This window comes from Chlorocebus sabaeus, chromosome 16 (assembly GCF_047675955.1).
Source record: "Chlorocebus sabaeus isolate Y175 chromosome 16, mChlSab1.0.hap1, whole genome shotgun sequence".
NCBI lineage: Eukaryota > Metazoa > Chordata > Mammalia > Primates > Cercopithecidae > Chlorocebus > Chlorocebus sabaeus.
The window spans coordinates 30,692,165-30,709,388 of NC_132919.1; the positions used below are offsets into that span (position 1 = coordinate 30,692,165).

The following is a 17,224-nucleotide window of genomic DNA, read 5'->3' on the forward strand; positions in this document are numbered from 1 at the left end:
GGGTTCAAGCGATTCTCTCCTGCCTCAGCCTCCTGAGTAGCTGGGATTACAGGCATGTGCCACCACACCTGGCAAATTTTTGTATTTTTAATAGAGATGGGGTTTCACTGTGTTGGTCAAGCTGGTCTCGAACTCTTGACCTCTTGATCCACCTGCGTCAGCCTCCCAAAGTGCTGGGATTATAGGCGTGACCCATCGCACCCGGCCCTAGCCTGGTTTTTATGTTGGTGTGTTTGCAATCCGTAGCATATTTAGAGTGCTGAAAATAATTGATGTAAAGGGACACAGGAAAAATAAAGCATCAACAAAATACGAATAATTGCCTGGCGGCTCCATATACATTATGTTGTGATACATATTTAGGTATTTAAAAGAATACAGAATAATAATTGATGTTCATTTGATAATATGAAGTCATTAAAAGTTTTGTCATGGCCGGGCGTGGTGGCTCAAGCCTGTAATCCCAGCACTTTGGGAGGCCGAGACGGGCGGATCATGAGGTCAGGAGATCGAGACCATCCTGGCTAACATGGTGAAACCCCATCTCTACTAAAAAATACAAAAAACTAGCCGGGTGAGATGGCGGGCGCCTGTAGTCCCAGCTACACGGGAGGCTGAGGTAGGAGAATGGCGTGAACCCGGGAGGCGGAGCTTGCAGTGAGCTGAGATCCGACCGCTGCACTCCAGCCTGGGCGACAGAGCGAGACTCCGTCTCAAAAAAAAAAAAAACAGTTTTGTCATGTTGAGGAAGTTTAAAGAATGTAGTAGTGATGTGTTTAACTTTGGAAAAGTTTTTATTGTTCATGGTATTTGATTCATCAGAGTTTTTTTTTGTAATTTGCACTAGAGTTCAGGGAACATTTAAATATCTGTCTTGTAGATGATTGAAATAATTATTTTATATATTACAAGAAGTTTGCTAAGTCATTAGGATCAGTAAGCATAATTGCCAGATGTTTTGTGCATGCAGCAGAGTCTAGTGTTATCTTCCACTTTGTAAAATTCTGAAGCAGTCCAAAGGAAGGGAAAATTTGAGGTAAGAATATTGCGTGGGGAAAATGCCTGAGTTCCTTGGATTTAATCGAGTCATTGAGCAGTTAATTGTTCATAATGTTGTAGTATAGAAGTGTTTTTTCCTAGACTAAATAGTTCAGTGACTCAGTTTCCCCAAACATTTCTTCTCTGCAGGTATGCCCCCACCTGTTCCACGTCCTGGAATTCCTCCAATGACCCAAGCACAGGCTGTTTCAGCGCCAGGTATTCTTAATAGACCACCTGCACCAACAGCAACTGTACCTGCTCCGCAGCCTCCAGTTACTAAGCCTCTTTTCCCCAGTGCTGGGCAGGTAAGGTGAAAATCCTGTAAAGGAGTGCACTTAAAGATAAAGTACAGTTGTTTACAGAAGTCTTTGAAATTCTCGTAGGTCAGGTTTTTTTTTGTTTATAATATTTTTAATATTATTTATTAAATGTTCTAAAAGGTGGCTTATCCACTTCCATGTTTACACACTGATTTCCTCTACCCATAAAAGGTTAAATGGAGCCAAAGTTAGTATGTTACTTTTTCATAGTTGTGAACCCTATTTATTTTTAGTTTTTTTTTTTTTTTTAAGCTAATGAAAGTTTAATATCTGGAGTGTTCAGAAGTTTTCCTTTGCTAGCTGAACTGTGAATGGAAGGACAGCAAAGTCAAAGATGAGCATTCCTAAGATGGTAGCAAATTATTTGTCAGGCTCTGCCTCTAGTATGGAACAGTGATGAGCTACAATGCCACACTTGTGCTAAAATGGCGTAATTTAATGGCTTTTGACCTAGGCACACTTGTATTTCTTATTGGTCTTTTTTCAAAGCTTTTACAACTTTTTTTCTGGAGCATAAGTGAAAGATGCTTCTGTTCTATGTAGTGTGCACATAATGGTTAACACCTTTGCTTTTTTTCCTCGTTTCATTGAGAATTAAGCAGATTCAGGTTTAATTCAGAATTTAGATCAGGATGTATGTTTATTCATTTTCTTTTTTAGATTATCCCTTAGATTTTTTTTTTTTTAACTGTTTTTTCTGTTTGTGGGTGCTAAATTAAAAGCATTTTCTTTAAGTGCCTTTTATTAAGCACATTAACCTAGCTTTATGGTGGACGGGAATTTTATGTATTGAGAGATGTAAAATTTGGCAAAAATCTTTTTGTAGAGAATCATTGATACAGAATTAGATTGAAGTGTCACTATTTATACATAATTATTCTCAGTTTCAGGTATCATTCTTGAAATAATGCAAAACACAGTAGTTTTAGAAAAGCTAGTTAACTAGGTTTTATTGGTATAGAATTAAAATTTTGAGGCTCATACTTTAATCTTGTTTATTGTAAATGCATTAACTGCCTGCCTTTTAAAGTAAATGACATTTGATTGCATTAAATTTTGCATTTACAAATATGCAATCTACTAGAAAGTCTACCACATGGCTTATTTTGACCCATTTGTTTGGAGACTTTTCATTGTTTCCTTTCTTTTATGCTACAGATGGGGACACCTGTCACAAGCTCAAGTACAGCTTCATCCAATTCAGAAAGTCTGTCTGCATCTTCTAAAGCTCTGTTTCCTAGCACAGCACAAGTACGCAGGAAGTTGCAGTTTAAAATTGTTAAAATGGCTTTATAACTTAACCCTTTGGACCCTACTTAAAAAATGAATATTTTTCCAAGAATATACTGTTTACTTTTTTAAAGCAAAATTAATGCTGTATAAGTCAAATGGTATTTAAAAATTTTAATTCATGCTAAAAAAACTACCCCAAACTCTTGTGGTTCTAAAGGGTTAAAAGCATGTAAGCAGTAAATGCATTATAGTGGCCAATGGTTAGCCTGATGCATGATTAAGCTATTTTGATTTGTGCTGTTTAATGCATCACATTTAATGTAAGAAAATTTAATACATTGCTTTGGTTCTAAAGTTGGCCTAGTCTACATGTTTTAGATGTGTGGTAATATGAAAAGTAACACATTTGTTACTGGTAACTTGTTACTTTAAAAGATCCTGCTAAATTTACCCTTTTGTCCTTGATAATTACCCAGCCATTGTTAATTTGGAGGGGATTTTATATATATAAAAAGAATACTACTAAAGGATGTATCTTTAATATGTCACCATTTACACTCGTTGTTCATGTTATACTTAGTAACTGGAATTTAAACTCTCATTCTGTAGTTTTTTGGTTTTTTAGCTGTTTGATAGATTAATAACTAAACTTACTAATAGAACAGTAAAAATAGAACACATGCTGTTCTATTATACTGTATTTCAGCAATCTGGAATAAATACAGAGCATTGTAAATTTAATTTTTGGTGAAGAGGTAGAAGACATCTAACAAGTTAAATATAGTCTTATTTCCATTGCTGTGTTGTGGGTGTGACTTTAACCCAGCATCTTTCGATGTTTTTATGGGTTATCTTGAATTTTGTGGAGTGTTTATCACATGTTAACTTTGTTTTAATTTCATTTAAAGTTTGGTGCTTTGATGTTGATGCCTTGTTTTAAGTTAAACTGTTGTAGATATAGTTAATTTTGGGTTTTGAGGTTTTGTTGACGAAGTATTATATTTTACAGGCTCAGGCAGCTGTCCAAGGACCTGTTGGTACAGATTTCAAACCCTTAAATAGTACCCCTGCAACAACTACAGAACCCCCAAAGCCTACATTCCCTGCTTATACACAATCTACAGCTTCAACCACTAGTACAACAAATAGTACTGCAGCTAAACCAGCAGCTTCAATAACAAGTAAGCCTGCTACACTCACAACAACTAGTGCAACCAGTAAGTTGATCCATCCAGATGAGGATATATCCCTGGTAAGTTGTTTTTAGTTTTCTACTAGCAGCGTTTAATTTAAAGCCATTATAGCAGTTTGCCCCTTTAAAAAGTGTTAATTTGTACTCAGATGGTCTGTGATCTGGTTTAATGCTAACTAAGTGGTTTTTGCCATTCTGAATCTTAAGAAATCACAAAATACTTAAAGTGAATGGATATTGCATGTTTTGGTCTTAGATGCTTTCTATCCCCTTCCTCCAGACTGTTTCTAAAAGAAGACAGCAAGTCAGGTTCTTAACTCTCTTAAAAATCATTTTAGTTAAACATAAGTTTGCATATGTTAATTGAAGAAACGTTAAGTGTGAGGTAGAATCTGCAGATCCCTTAAGCCCCGTATAAAGGAATTAATTTTGATATAAAGTTAATGTTTAGAATGTTGATAACGGCTGGGCATGATGGCTCACGCCTATAATTCCAGCACTTTGGGAGGCCAAGACAGGCGGATCACAAGACAGACAAATGACACATCATTAGTGTAAGACTAGCCTGGCCAACATGGTGAAACCCCATCAATACAAAAATTAGCCGGGTGTGGTGGCGGGTACCTGTAATCCCAGCTACTGAGGAGGCTGAGGCAGTATAATCAGTTGAACCTGGGAGGCATAGGTTGCATTGAGCCAAGATTACCCACTGCACTCTAGCCTGGGCAACAGAACAAGACTCCATCTTGAAAAATGAAAATAGAATGTTGGCCCGGCGCAGTGGCTCATGCCTGTAATCCCAGCACTTTGGGAGGCCGAGGCTGGTGGATCACCTGAGGGTCGGGAGTTCGAGACCAGCCTGACCAACATGTAGAAACACCATCTCTACTAAAAATACAAAATTAGCTGGGCATTGTGGCGCATGCCTGTAATCCCAGCTACTCGGGAGGCTGAGGCAGCAGAATCACTTGAACCCGGGAGGCGGAGGTTGCAGTGAGCCGAGACCTGGCCATTGCACTCAAGCCTGGGCAACGAGCAAAACTCCATCTCAAAAAAAAAAAGTTAACAATACTTAATTAGTTTCTTGTTGAAACAATTTGTAATACCTGGAAAGTTGTTAGCCATGCTTCAAGTTTACAAATAGGTGAAGTTTTAAGGTATCTAGAGTTTAAGTAGTTGGATTGGTTTGTCTGGCAAAAGTAAACAGTTGGGATGTAAGGGTAAATTTTTGAAAATTACTCTTAACGTTGTAAGATTTTAGATGCATGCCTTTATGCTTGATGAGCCTCTACATTTGAGTATTTAGCCTTGTGCTTATTTTTATTCCCAGGAAGAGAGAAGGGCACAGTTACCTAAATATCAACGTAATCTTCCTCGGCCAGGACAGGCCCCCATTGGTAATCCACCAGTTGGACCAATTGGAGGTATGATGCCACCACAGCCAGGCATCCCACAGCAACAAGGAATGAGACCCCCAATGCCACCTCATGGTATTCCTCTTTTTATGTTTATCATATTTAGTGGATTTTCTAAGTTCATGCATAAAATATTAAATTTATCTGCAGTATACATTGCATTTAAAAGTACAATACGTAACAATCTATTTTTTGTGTTTGAAATTCTTGTTTTTTAGGTCAGTATGGTGGTCATCATCAAGGCATGCCAGGATACCTTCCTGGTGCTATGCCCCCATATGGGCAGGGACCACCAATGGTGCCCCCTTACCAGGGTGGGCCTCCTCGACCTCCGATGGGAATGAGACCTCCTGTAATGTCGCAAGGTGGCCGTTACTGATCTTACTTCATCCAGTCTAATAGGTTTGGAGATTAAACCTTTTCTCAACTTGTGCTGTTTATATAGCCAAGCTTCCGTCAATAAGGCTTCATTGTGACTTTAACAAACATTATCTTCCCACATACCAGGAACTATTGGACATTTATTTTACATGGGAAAAATTATTTGGAATAATAAAGCAGGAACTTTTCCTGAAGTTGCAATTTATACTGTATGGCTTCTTTTTCATGTTTCATCTAGGTTTTTAGAAGTGAAGTATAGTAAATTTGGTTCGTTAAATTGTGAAGGCGCTGGAATTACATGAACATACCACCTTAATAAAGGCAAGTTCTGTAAGCTTACATTGCTATTTGTAAAGTTTGCCTTCACAGCATTTCAGATGCTGTTGGACTTCATGTCCCCAACCTAGCTTGGTGAGGGCTGTAACTGTTTCCAAGTACTTGTACATTGGAAGTTTGAATGTGTAACAATATTTAATGTATTTAGAGTTCCTCATGTTGCAGGGTTTAAGAAATCTGACCCACCAAGGTCATGTGACTTTTCTGTACTGTTAAACTTCATTGTAATAAAATGAGAGAAAAATTTATGCCTTTTTATTCATAACCCAGCTGTGGACCACTGCCTGAAAGGTTTGTACAGATGCATGCCACAGTAGATGTCCACATAATAAAATTTATAGTTACCAATGCAGTTTTGATATATCATTGGATTCTGTCTTTTGAGTTGTAGGTTATTTCTTAGCTGCATGTTTTAAACTGAATATGTATAGAGTTGTATGTTAATGTTTCAGTTAAGAGAAAGACTTAGATACATGAGTCATTACATAATGGGTATGAAGTCTTTATAATCACCTTTCCATCCTCTTTGGTGTCAGTACACATCACATGTCATAGATACTTAAAATGTAAATGTTAACACTTTTCCTTCCTGCTGAGATGTTTAGAGCCTAGTGCCAGACCCATTCATTTCCTTTTGATTATTTTTGAGACTTCAGTACTGCATGGACCTCAGAAGCTTTTCAGGTACAAACTTCTAGAAGCTTAGGTGCATGCAGTAATAGCTTCTTGTGCTGTTAATGGGTTGTAATATATTATTCTAAGTGTAATGCTGAGAATCTAAATGTGTCTCTGTTGGGATGGTTAGCAGATGGGTTGGCAATTTTTAATTTTATTATGTTCCTGGAAGATTACATTATTCATTTGAGTACCTTCTGTTATTAAGCCTAGGTAGCCTTACTGTGCAACTTTTTATCGTTGGAAATTTTGAATGTTGTGTTCTTACAGAGAGCTTTTCTGTAGAGATGACTGCTATTCAGTATTTTGTGTTACAACCTCTTAATAGCTCTTGTTGACCTTTTTGGGATCTGTTTTTCTGATCTTTACTTTTGCAGGGTAGTTTATGATTTTTTAGGCATCAAATAACCTGTGCAAAGTATTAATATAATGAACTCGAGTTTTTCTCATTGTAAAGTTAAGACTTCCAAGAAAATGGTAACATTTCTTTATAACTTTACTGTGAAGGTATAGATAAAAGACAGGAACTCTGAAGTTGTAAGAAAAAAGGGCTTTAACTTTGAAGGAAAATATATTGAAAAGTGATTTAGCCATCACAAAAGAGTTTGTATATATGTGACAGGTAGAAGTCATACCTTTAAGCAAAACATTGCAAGTATTATAAAGTTGAATGCTATTTTAACTCTTATTGGCTGGGTGCAGTGGCTCACGCCTGTAATCCCAGCCTTCTGGAAGGCTGAGGTGGGAGGATTGCTTGAGTCCAGGAGTTTGAGACCAGCCTGGCCAACATGGGAAAACCCCACCTGTACAAAACATTTAAAAATTAGCCAGGCGCTTTAGTGTGTGTCTGTGGTCCCACCTGCTCCAGAGGCTGAGGGAGGAGGATCACTTGAGCACAGGAGGTCAAGGCTGCGGTGAGCTATGTTCACTCCAGCCTGGGCAACAGAGCGAGACTCTGTCAAAAAATAAATTTAAATACCTGATTATTTGGCTTCAATGATTTTATGGCTCCTGTGCTTGTGGTACCATAGTGGTACAAAAATTTTCATAGTTTGAAAGTAAAACTACCCTATTTTGCCAAGAATGTATTTCTTCCTTCTGCCAGCCACCAAGTCTCAAACCACTTTCCCCTCTGAACCTCTGCCTACCTAAATGGTTTCAAAATTAATACATGCTTCTTTGATTTGGCAGCACACTTAATATACTGCCGAAGAAAAACTCGTGTTGAAAATCTTTAAGATAAAAATGGTGAGATTAAATTTACAATGATTAAGTAAGGGATGCTTTCCCAAATTCTCAAGAATTTCATGTACAGGGTTATTGACAAACTGCAATAGGTTTAGTAGACCTGTTTCAGAAATTACGTGAAACTTTATTTGCATTTTATGCAAAGAAGGCAGAGACTTTATAGCAAGGTTTTTTGCTCTCTGTATATGTCTGATGGGCAAAAATGGAAATTTTTAATATGGGATAGAATTCTAATTAAAAATTAATTGAAAGTGTTAGGCATTGGCACATAAAACTTAAGCTCATGAGTTCCTGAGTTTGTAGCTATAGGCTCAGAGGTGGTGTACCCATTTAATATATTTGAAGGGTAATTTTTGCATGCATCCAAGCATAATTAAGCTTCTAGAAAATACCTTTTATCTAAATGCTTCTGGGGTCCATAGCGTGGTTGAATCATGAGTAGAGCAAATTACATTCATAATGACTCTGACTCAAATTTCCTTAAGTAATAGATGAAGTTGAGTCAAAGTGGATGTCAGCTGCCCTCACAGAAGACAGGTTTTGGGACTTGATAATTCAAGCTGATTGCCATAATTAAGGAAGCTGTAAGGTTAGTAGGGCTGGCAGCTTTGGCTCTACCTTACATCCACCCCTTTTAGAAAAACAAACATTTTGTCTGGCACTAGTTTCTGTTGTATAAGTTTTCATACTGTGTAACAGTAACAAGGCCACAGCAGGTGAGGATTAATTTTTGAGTGGCTGCTGGAATTATTTGATTTGAATACTTAGTATTTTAATAGTCTCTCACACATTTGCCATTAGGTATGATTAAAATATTCCTACTGTACTCCTATTCCACTAAGTTACATTTTGAACTTAGACTCACCTTAATGAAACTTAATTGGGGAGGGGGATTCCCCAACAAAAAGATGTACGGGCTCAGAATGGAATTGTAGTGGACAGTAGTTTTCAAAACAAAACTGCTCCTTTTGCTTGCTTGATCATTGGGATTTTTTTTTTTTTAAATTTAATGCATGTCTTTTAAATTAATTGGGAACTGTTTTTCTAAAATTAAAATTTTCTTCTTCCTATAGCCCTGCCATAGGACAGGCTGAGGCTGAGTCTCAGTGTTGCCCTGTTCAGTCTGAGGCAAGTGGGATTTATTTTATTCCTTATAGGGGCTTTCACAGCTTTATGGCTGTTGGATATTTATGTCCCCAAACTTGCAGCAAGTTTGGTGAAGGCCCCTAAATTTAATTAAACTTAGGATTTTTATACTCTTTTGGCAGAGAAGGCTCTATATTAATATTCACGTTTGACTGTGGTGTTAATAAACCTAAGTATTTCATATGCATTTTTATGTAATTTGCTTTGTGTTACATAATTAACAGCTTCAGTAAAGCTTGTGTTACTATATTGAACTTTAGTAAATTCACAAAATTTGATGTTTTTGATTTGGAGACATGAAATGTTTCATTCAAATTTTCTACTTTCACTTTTAGGAAGATCTTACTGGTTTTATTTTCTCCATAAACTATTAAATTTAACCTCAAGGATAAGTTTAATCATTGGAAATGCCACTGGATACTGAAATCTGCATTTTTTTTTTTTTTTTAAGACGGAGTTTCACTCTTATCGCCCAGGATGGAGTGCAGTGGTGCGATCTCGGCTCACTGCGACCTCTACCTCCCAGGTTCAAGTGATTCTCCTGCTTCAGCCTCCTGAGTAGCTGGGATTATAGGCTCCTGCCACCATATCTGGCTATTTTTTAGATATGTTTTAGTAGGGACGGGGTTTTGCCATATTGGCCAGGCTGGTCTCAAACTCCTGACCTCAGGTGATCCACCCGTCCTCAGCCTCCGCAAGTGCTGAGATAACAATAGGTGTGAGCCACCACACCTGGCCAAAATCTGTATTTTTTTTTTTTTTTTTTTTTTTTGAGACCGAGTCTCGCTCTGTCACCCAGGCTGGATTGCAGTGGCGCAATCTTGGCCTGAGATCAAGCGATTCTCCTATCTCAGCCTCCTGAGTAGCTGGGACTACAGGCATGTGCCACCACGCCTGGCTAATTTTTTGTATTTTTAGTAGAGACAGGGTTTCACCATGTTAGCCAGGATGGTCTCGATCTCCTAACTTTGTGATCCGCCTGCCTCGGCCTCCTAAAGTGCTGGGATTACAGGCGTGAGCCACTGCGCCTGGCCAAAGTCTGCATTCTTAATCACTAACTTATGCATTGAATGTTAAGGCTAAAAGGTCATCTGGAAATGCTTAATTTTAAATGTTTTCAAGCCTCACCACATTAGAGCAAATGTTAATGTAGAGCCCTGTTAAGGTGGGAAGGTGGTGTCTTTGTGCGTGCTTGTGTATGTGGGGATATAGACCATACAGTTGATACAACAAGAGAATTTGGGTGTTACAGACCTTTCAGCATGGATGGATTGCTAATTTCAGGTATCCAAACTGAAATTTGATACCTGATCATGTGGTAAAGTATGATAAACTATGGTTTTGGAGTGATTATTTTGAGGTTCATTTTCAGCCTCACTGAACAATGTTTTATGGACATGTGAAAAGTATGCACATTTATTTCCAACTAAAATTTGCTTTTATTTGGTGAGAAAAGTTGTGTGTGTGTGTGTGTTGTAGGGAATAATTAGAGAATTGGAAGAGAGGCCAAAAACAAACCTGAATTACTTTTGTTTCTTGTGTTTGAGCCACCATTCTATCCAGATAGTTTACTCTGAGCAGTAACAATGAACAGTGTAGCATTTAGCAAACCTGGAATTGTTTGTATATGGTTTTCATTCTTGGAAGCATAAAGAAAAAATACGCATTAAGTGAATTACAAATTTTGACTTATTAAATAACATGTTTTTCACTGTAAAAGGATTTTAATATTTAAAGAATTTTGTTGCTTCCATGACAAAATATTCCATTCAACTATTTTATAACCTCAGTAATCAACATGTAAGAGTCCTTAATTGGAGATCTGTTTTGTCTATTACCTACCATCCCCCAGTATGCTGAAATCTTTCTAAGTTGCTTGTCATAATTCTAATGGTGATAATTGAAAAAAGTGTGCTGGAAATACAGGCTCTTATCTGCTTGAGTACTGGGGGTGGGAGGAATTTAGTAATGTCATAATTTGTTGAAGGTAATATATATAGATAACTAAGATAGTTCCAGATAGTTCCTTTTTTTTTTTTTTTTTTTTTTGTATTTCTCTGACTCAGACAAATAAGATTTCGATGATTATGTAATTTTTAGGTGTCTGTAACATCCACTGGTAAAACTTGGCAAATGAAAGAAAATGGTGAAGTCACCACTTTAACCGAGTCAAAATTTTGTTTGAATAAGCTGATGAAAGTAGACATGTACCCTAGAAGTAGATACCCTAAAATTTATACAGACATGTATGTCTTTTTTAAAAGGTTGTGGTTATTGACCTAATACTGAATAATCTTTCTGCATTATTCCAAATTGAAATTTGTTTGCTCCTCATCATAACTTTTATGGAAAGGTCCTTTGAAAGGGGATTCAGTTTTAAGGCTATTTGGCTATAGGGCAGATTTTTATAAGTAAACATTCCCCCAATTCCACTTATGCTAACTATCTCATGACAGTAAAGTTTACTCCTTTTTTAAAACCCTTTCTCAGTATTTTAATTTCTGTCATTAAATCATTTAAATAACAACCTTTTGTTTTTATAGCAAAGAAATCATCTGACTTCTGTGTGGTGTTTCTTGGCAAAATAAGCACTTGATGTTGTATGGTCGTGTACATAATGGATATTCATTAATTTTGTGATTAGTGCTGAATTTTCTAAACTAGTATCTTAAGCTCTTAGACACCTTATTATGGATCTAATTCAAACCAATATGTAGGAAATGGAGAAAGTAGGACTTCGGTTTGAGCTTCCCAATAACTTTAAATATATCCACCTTTTCCAAGTGTTTAAGCCCTAAAACATCTGTCTTTATTTTTTTTACCTGGCATTTTTGTTAGAAAATAGATTAAGTTTTAAAGTAACATTAAAAAAAAATTCTTCAGTAAGATAATTGCTTTTAGTAACTACTATTTTTTTCTTAGTCTTGGCTCTATACATTTTTGCATAATAGTCTAGAAAGGAAAAGCTTTTCATTTTCTTAACTCTGGAAAAGAATAGTTTGGAACTAAATTAGTTTGAGAAATCTGAACCATCTCTCTTTAAATCTGTTCGGTTAGTCTCATGTATTCTCAGGGTAAAATGTCTATTTTACTAAGCAGAAGTAGTAGTCATATTGAGGCAGAAATTTGTAGCCCAAATGAGGTAGGTCTTCGCTGAAACTAATTTGAACTATTCCTATTAGAAGCAAATTGAACGCTATTATAAATCCAGACTGGCTAATTAGATGGAAACTTTGATGGTTAGATTCTTTAAGAGGCATACAATCAGTTATAAGAATGTTTATGTATATGTTTCAGTTTTTATCAAAATAACCTTAGAGGAGGTACATGTGAGTAAACTGTCTTAGTGGTTGATTACTTGGACTCCACCCATTCTAAATGATGTCATGGTCTGTAAGGTAGTAATGTGGCACAGCTTCAGTAATGTGTGCTGTGTTTGTAAAAAGGTGAAGTCCTTTATTGGCATTTTCTAAGCCCTCTGACATTGTTAGTGTCTGGGTTGGTTGGTTTGCATTTTACCATTATGGTTGAATCTGTGTTCCTTCACCATTAGTTAAGTCTGAGGAACTAACTGTGAAATTCCTTGATGGCCAACTTGGATAAAAATGAAGAATGATATTTTCCCAGTTTACTACACATGGACCAATAGTGATTATTTGGGAGAGAACACTGGGTAGTGTTGCTTGACTTAAGAACCTTAAATGTATTGAAAAGTAACAGCATTCTTACTCATGGTTTGCATTTGTTACTGAGGTCTCACCATATTATTTAATGTAGCTTCTTATTAAAATTTTAAAAATAGTTTAGCAATCACAGGGGTCAAAAAAAAAGATTTGCACCATCGTATCCCTGTCTTTACTAATAGAATGAGGCTGCTTACCTACCCAAGTGGAGCAAGGGAAGAGTTGCTACAGTTACTGTTAGTCTGAGTTAGAAAAAATATGGAGCATCTAGTTATTGAGCAAAGCCCCCTTTTACCTGTTCACTTATTCAAGGAGAAACAGTAGAATTTGCCTCAGTACATGTTTTTGAAATTGAGAATCTCTGATGTGACAAAATTAATTTTTGTGAAAGTTGAATTAAAAGCTTTTAAAAATTGCTTGTCTGTGGGGGTGTGTCTACATATTCGTTTAAATTTAGAAATTGCCACATATTTAAGATATATGCCCATCCCCTTTTTAGAATAATCAATTTCCATCACAGTTCACATACTGGAATACATAGTTTATTAAAATTGAGATGTGTCCAAGAGATTTTCAGTGTTAATTAGCTCATTCTAAATAGCCAATATAAGGTAACTTTTGTTAAAAAAAAAAATAGGGAAAAGTTTTAAATGTATTAATATCAGACTCTGAGGAAATTTAATGCACATTGACTTTTTAAACTATGGATTGAACTCCTCAGTTTAATACAATTTGTGTTTTTGTTAACTAGCAGCAGAATTTCAGCATTTGCTACTTACTGGTAGAGAAGAAAAATCCCACAGCCCTGCCAGTACAGGTTAGTTTAATCTGTAAGTACCTGATGTTCCTATTTTTTTCAAACATATCCATATAACTCACACAAGGAAGAAAGCTGTGCAATTACTTAAATGTGAGTATAACTAATAATAGATCGATTGGACACTTTAAACACTCAGTACTTGGGCCAAAGTAGATCTAGGTTTGCTAACCCCAGTTGTAATAAAGGTGTAATACTGCTCCTTTGTTATCTCCTTGTGGTTCAACCTAAGTAGATACATTGTACGTAAAAGGAAAAGACAGTTTGAGTTGGCTGTGCCTTTGTTGATAGATGATATGGAGTCCAGGGCTTTGGGTCCAGGGTCTTTTACTTAAGCTATTTCATGGTGGTTCTCTCATTCACCTTTTAACTTTTTACAGTATGAATCAACCTAAGAAAAAAGGCAAGTTTCCTCACATCTAGAAATGATAAATGGTGTACAGTCATAAGCTAGAATATGTTTTTATAATGCTTTTTTGTTCTTCTAGCAACACTTATAGATACAAGTACTCCTTTTTTTTCTTTTTTTGTAAACTATAACGTATCCTGTTGGTGTACCAGTGAGTTCATTTTACTGTGAACTAAGAATAACTTACCTTTTTAATATTGAAAGCTGACTACCCATCAAGAAATGTAGCTAGATTCTTCATGTAACACTTTTGAGGGGCAGTGGGGACATAATGGGTTGTGGAAGATGTGTTTAACATTTTTATTTTTATTTTTTTCATTCTACCCAAGTTCATTGTTGTTTGAACCATCCTTTAACCTTTAAATGTTGTGCTTTTAGGTTGATACAAATGTAAAGCACTGAGGAGGGAGGAATAAAGCATACAAGTTAATTTCTAATTTTCGCAAGCCTGAACCATCCTAATCTGATGGTAGGATGTATGGCTTCTTCCTTTGCACCTTGTGTGATACCTAATTTGAGACGATCTAGCCATAAAACTAGTTAATCTTGAATTCCTCTTGAACTGGATGGTGGTTAGCCATTGTGATAACAGATTATATGGAAATTGTGCATATTGTTAAATTTTAAAACATGGATTTATCAACTGATAATAAAATATATCTTACAAGATATCCACTTGTTTTTTAATGTAAAATTGCACAAGGGCTTAAGTTTCATTGCCTTTCACAGTTTAATTTGTATATGAAATGGTGTAGATGCAGTGGAAATGGTTTTCCTTAAAACCATCTCTTTAAAGCTGCCTTTCTGGTGAGTACTATTTTATACTTTTATATATTATAATTTTACCTTCTAAAATTAACTGAACTAGGACACTTTGATTAAAGAGGGGAGCAGTCTGAATTTCTACATCTCTTTGGATATTACTTGAATCAAGAATATTAGAAAATTATTTTACCACCTGGCATTTCCCTTTTAATGCTTTTTTAAGAAAAAAGTTCACCTTTTTCTGATCTTCACTTAACAGACTACACATACAAAAACTTTTAACACATAAATTATTTCATTTTCATGAGATGGAATAAATGTTTAAAACTAGTATTTAAGAAAGTTCTTAAACATTTTCTTTTTAGTTGGCAGCCAAAAGATTTTTCTCAGTGCTTTGGAGACATTGCATAGGTGTAAAGTTAAGATACCAGAACTTCATTCTGTTTTTGTTGGAGCTGTTGTTGCAGTGATTCATGAGCAGTAAGCTGGAGTTCGGGTGGAAGAGGGGTTTACCAAAATCAAAATTCTTCATGCAGACCAGTTACTTACAGGGTTTCTTTGAGAGGCTTAAACATTTCAAAAGTATTATTTAAGCCACTCTAACCCTGCATGAAAAATTGGAGTTAGAAATACAGATTTCTGAGACCACGTATACCAGTGAAAGTTAGCTTCTGAGTATGTTTCTAATTACTTTATGCCCTGCTTTATTTAGCCTCGGTATATGTAACGCATGGATTATTTTTTCCCTCTAGTTTTTAACTGTATCCTAGATAAAAACTAGCATATACTAAGAATGTTTTTACATTCTGTTTCCTCCTGTGATCTTTGGGAACCAGTAATGAATAGTCAACTCTGATGCTTTTTAGTATGAACAATGATAGTTTTCTGAAATCTGAAAATCGATATCTGAGCATGTGATGTGGCAATGCCTTCTTTTAGATAAGCACTAAACAAAGTGTGGACCCTCCATTTGTGTCTTTAAGATTTAAAGTGAAGTAAATTTCTAAGGAACTGTGTCCTTTCCTAGCAGGAATAAACAGACAGTGAAAATTTGGTAAGTATGTAACTTTAAGTGCATGTAATAGTGATGAGTAAGTAGCCAAATTTTGATAGCATAAGATAATGTTTAAAAGTGAACAATAATAATTGCATCTCTTTTGTGACTTAATGTATATATGTGTTTAACATTTTTTACAAATTTGTGTGCATAAAGATTAAATTGGAACATACCTTACTCCTTTGTCTGTTTTTTTTTTATTTTTATTTTGTATGGTGCTTTAAATACTAATTTTACATTTCAAGCTTTTTGCAGGGTAGAAATAAGTGGCTGTTAAAGAAAATATCTTCAAGAGGAATTATTTCAGTGTCCCTTTTTAAAACTCAATGATGGCTTTCAGTTTACTTAAGTCTTCTGTTTTTCAGCTCCAGTTAAAACTGACAATAGGCAGCTATCAAAAATGGAAAAAATCTTGTGCTCCTTCTGGAATATTAGAGGAATCAGTAACAGTAAAGTGATATTAACCCAATACTTGAGTTGTAGTTTTTAAAGCAGTTTTTAAATTGAGAGAAAAGGGGCCGGGCCCCGGCTGAGGTGGGTGGATTGCCTGAGATTAGGAGTTTTTGAGACCAGCCTGGTCAACATAGTGAAACCCTGTCTCTACTAAAAATACAAAAATCAGCTGGGTGTGGTCGGACGTGCCTGGAACCCCAGCTACTCTGGAGGCTGAGGCAGGAGAATCACTTGAACCCAGGAGGAGGAGGTTGCAGTGAGCCAAGATTGCGCCATTGCACTCCAGCCTGGGTGACAGAGAGAGACTCCGCCTCAAAAAAAAAAAAAAAAAAAAAAGGAAAGGTGATGAAATTTGGGAGTCTATTCCCTGAGATGTTGTATTAATAATAAAGTGATAATAAATGAAGGTTAAAGTGTTCAGTTGCTACACCAGGAAAGATTATTTCTGAGGAAAAGGTCCGTTTATTTCCAAACTAGTCTAGTGGTTTAGAGTAAGCATTTTATGAAGTGGTGCAAGATCGCAAAGGTTAGTAAAGGGGCCAGGTCAATCTTCAGGCTTCACTTTTACTGGTAAGGGATTATGTGAAGCATAAGTCATACATGGGATATGATTGTAAGGAGGTCTGAATAAAGCGTGATGAATGTTAGACCATGTGGATTATTAAATGGTCTAGTTGAATAAAAAATCATGACTGATAGGATAATTTTTAGTGTAAGTAAACAGGATCACTAAGGGTAATTAAATACTAGCTTTTAAAATGTAAAGTTCTCACAAATAATATTAGTACATCTTGTCACTTTGATTTGTCACCTTGTTAAATAGCTGGAAGCTTGTGCAAATGAAAAATGAAATGGAAGCCTACATTTATGTGTATTATCTGTATAATTTTTGTCTACTAGTAGGTTCAGAGAGAGAGACGTTCCTTAATATGTAGCCATGTAATTAGAACTCACAAGGGGCATTGAAATGTTTTTCTTTTTCAGATGGTCTGGGGCTATTTACTTTAAGTAAGCCAAGTCTACCATTTGAAAAACGGTGCTTTATTTCCATAT

General features: G+C 36.0%; 1 protein-coding gene across 11 annotated transcripts in view; it reads left to right on the forward strand.

The window, feature by feature from the left end:
* ZNF207 (zinc finger protein 207) overlaps positions 1–16,512 on the forward strand; it is a 30,959-nt gene extending 14,447 nt beyond the window's left edge. For 2 of the 11 annotated variants that reach the window (XM_008010988.3, XM_008010990.3), the window contains 5 exons: positions 1,189–1,346; positions 2,520–2,612; positions 3,604–3,846; positions 5,117–5,276; positions 5,420–6,270. In XM_008010988.3, the coding sequence (XP_008009179.1) occupies positions 1,189–1,346; positions 2,520–2,612; positions 3,604–3,846; positions 5,117–5,276; positions 5,420–5,580 (815 nt within the window). In that variant the 3' untranslated portion in view covers positions 5,581–6,270. Of the gene's footprint in view, positions 1–1,188; positions 1,347–2,519; positions 2,613–3,603; positions 3,847–5,116; positions 5,277–5,419; positions 6,271–8,914; positions 8,970–13,421 lie in introns of those variants that run through there. The other 9 variants (XM_008010992.3, XM_037992660.2, XR_005238556.2 and 6 more) reach the window with 8 other exon arrangements.
* The last annotated feature ends 712 nt before the right edge of the window (positions 16,513–17,224 follow it).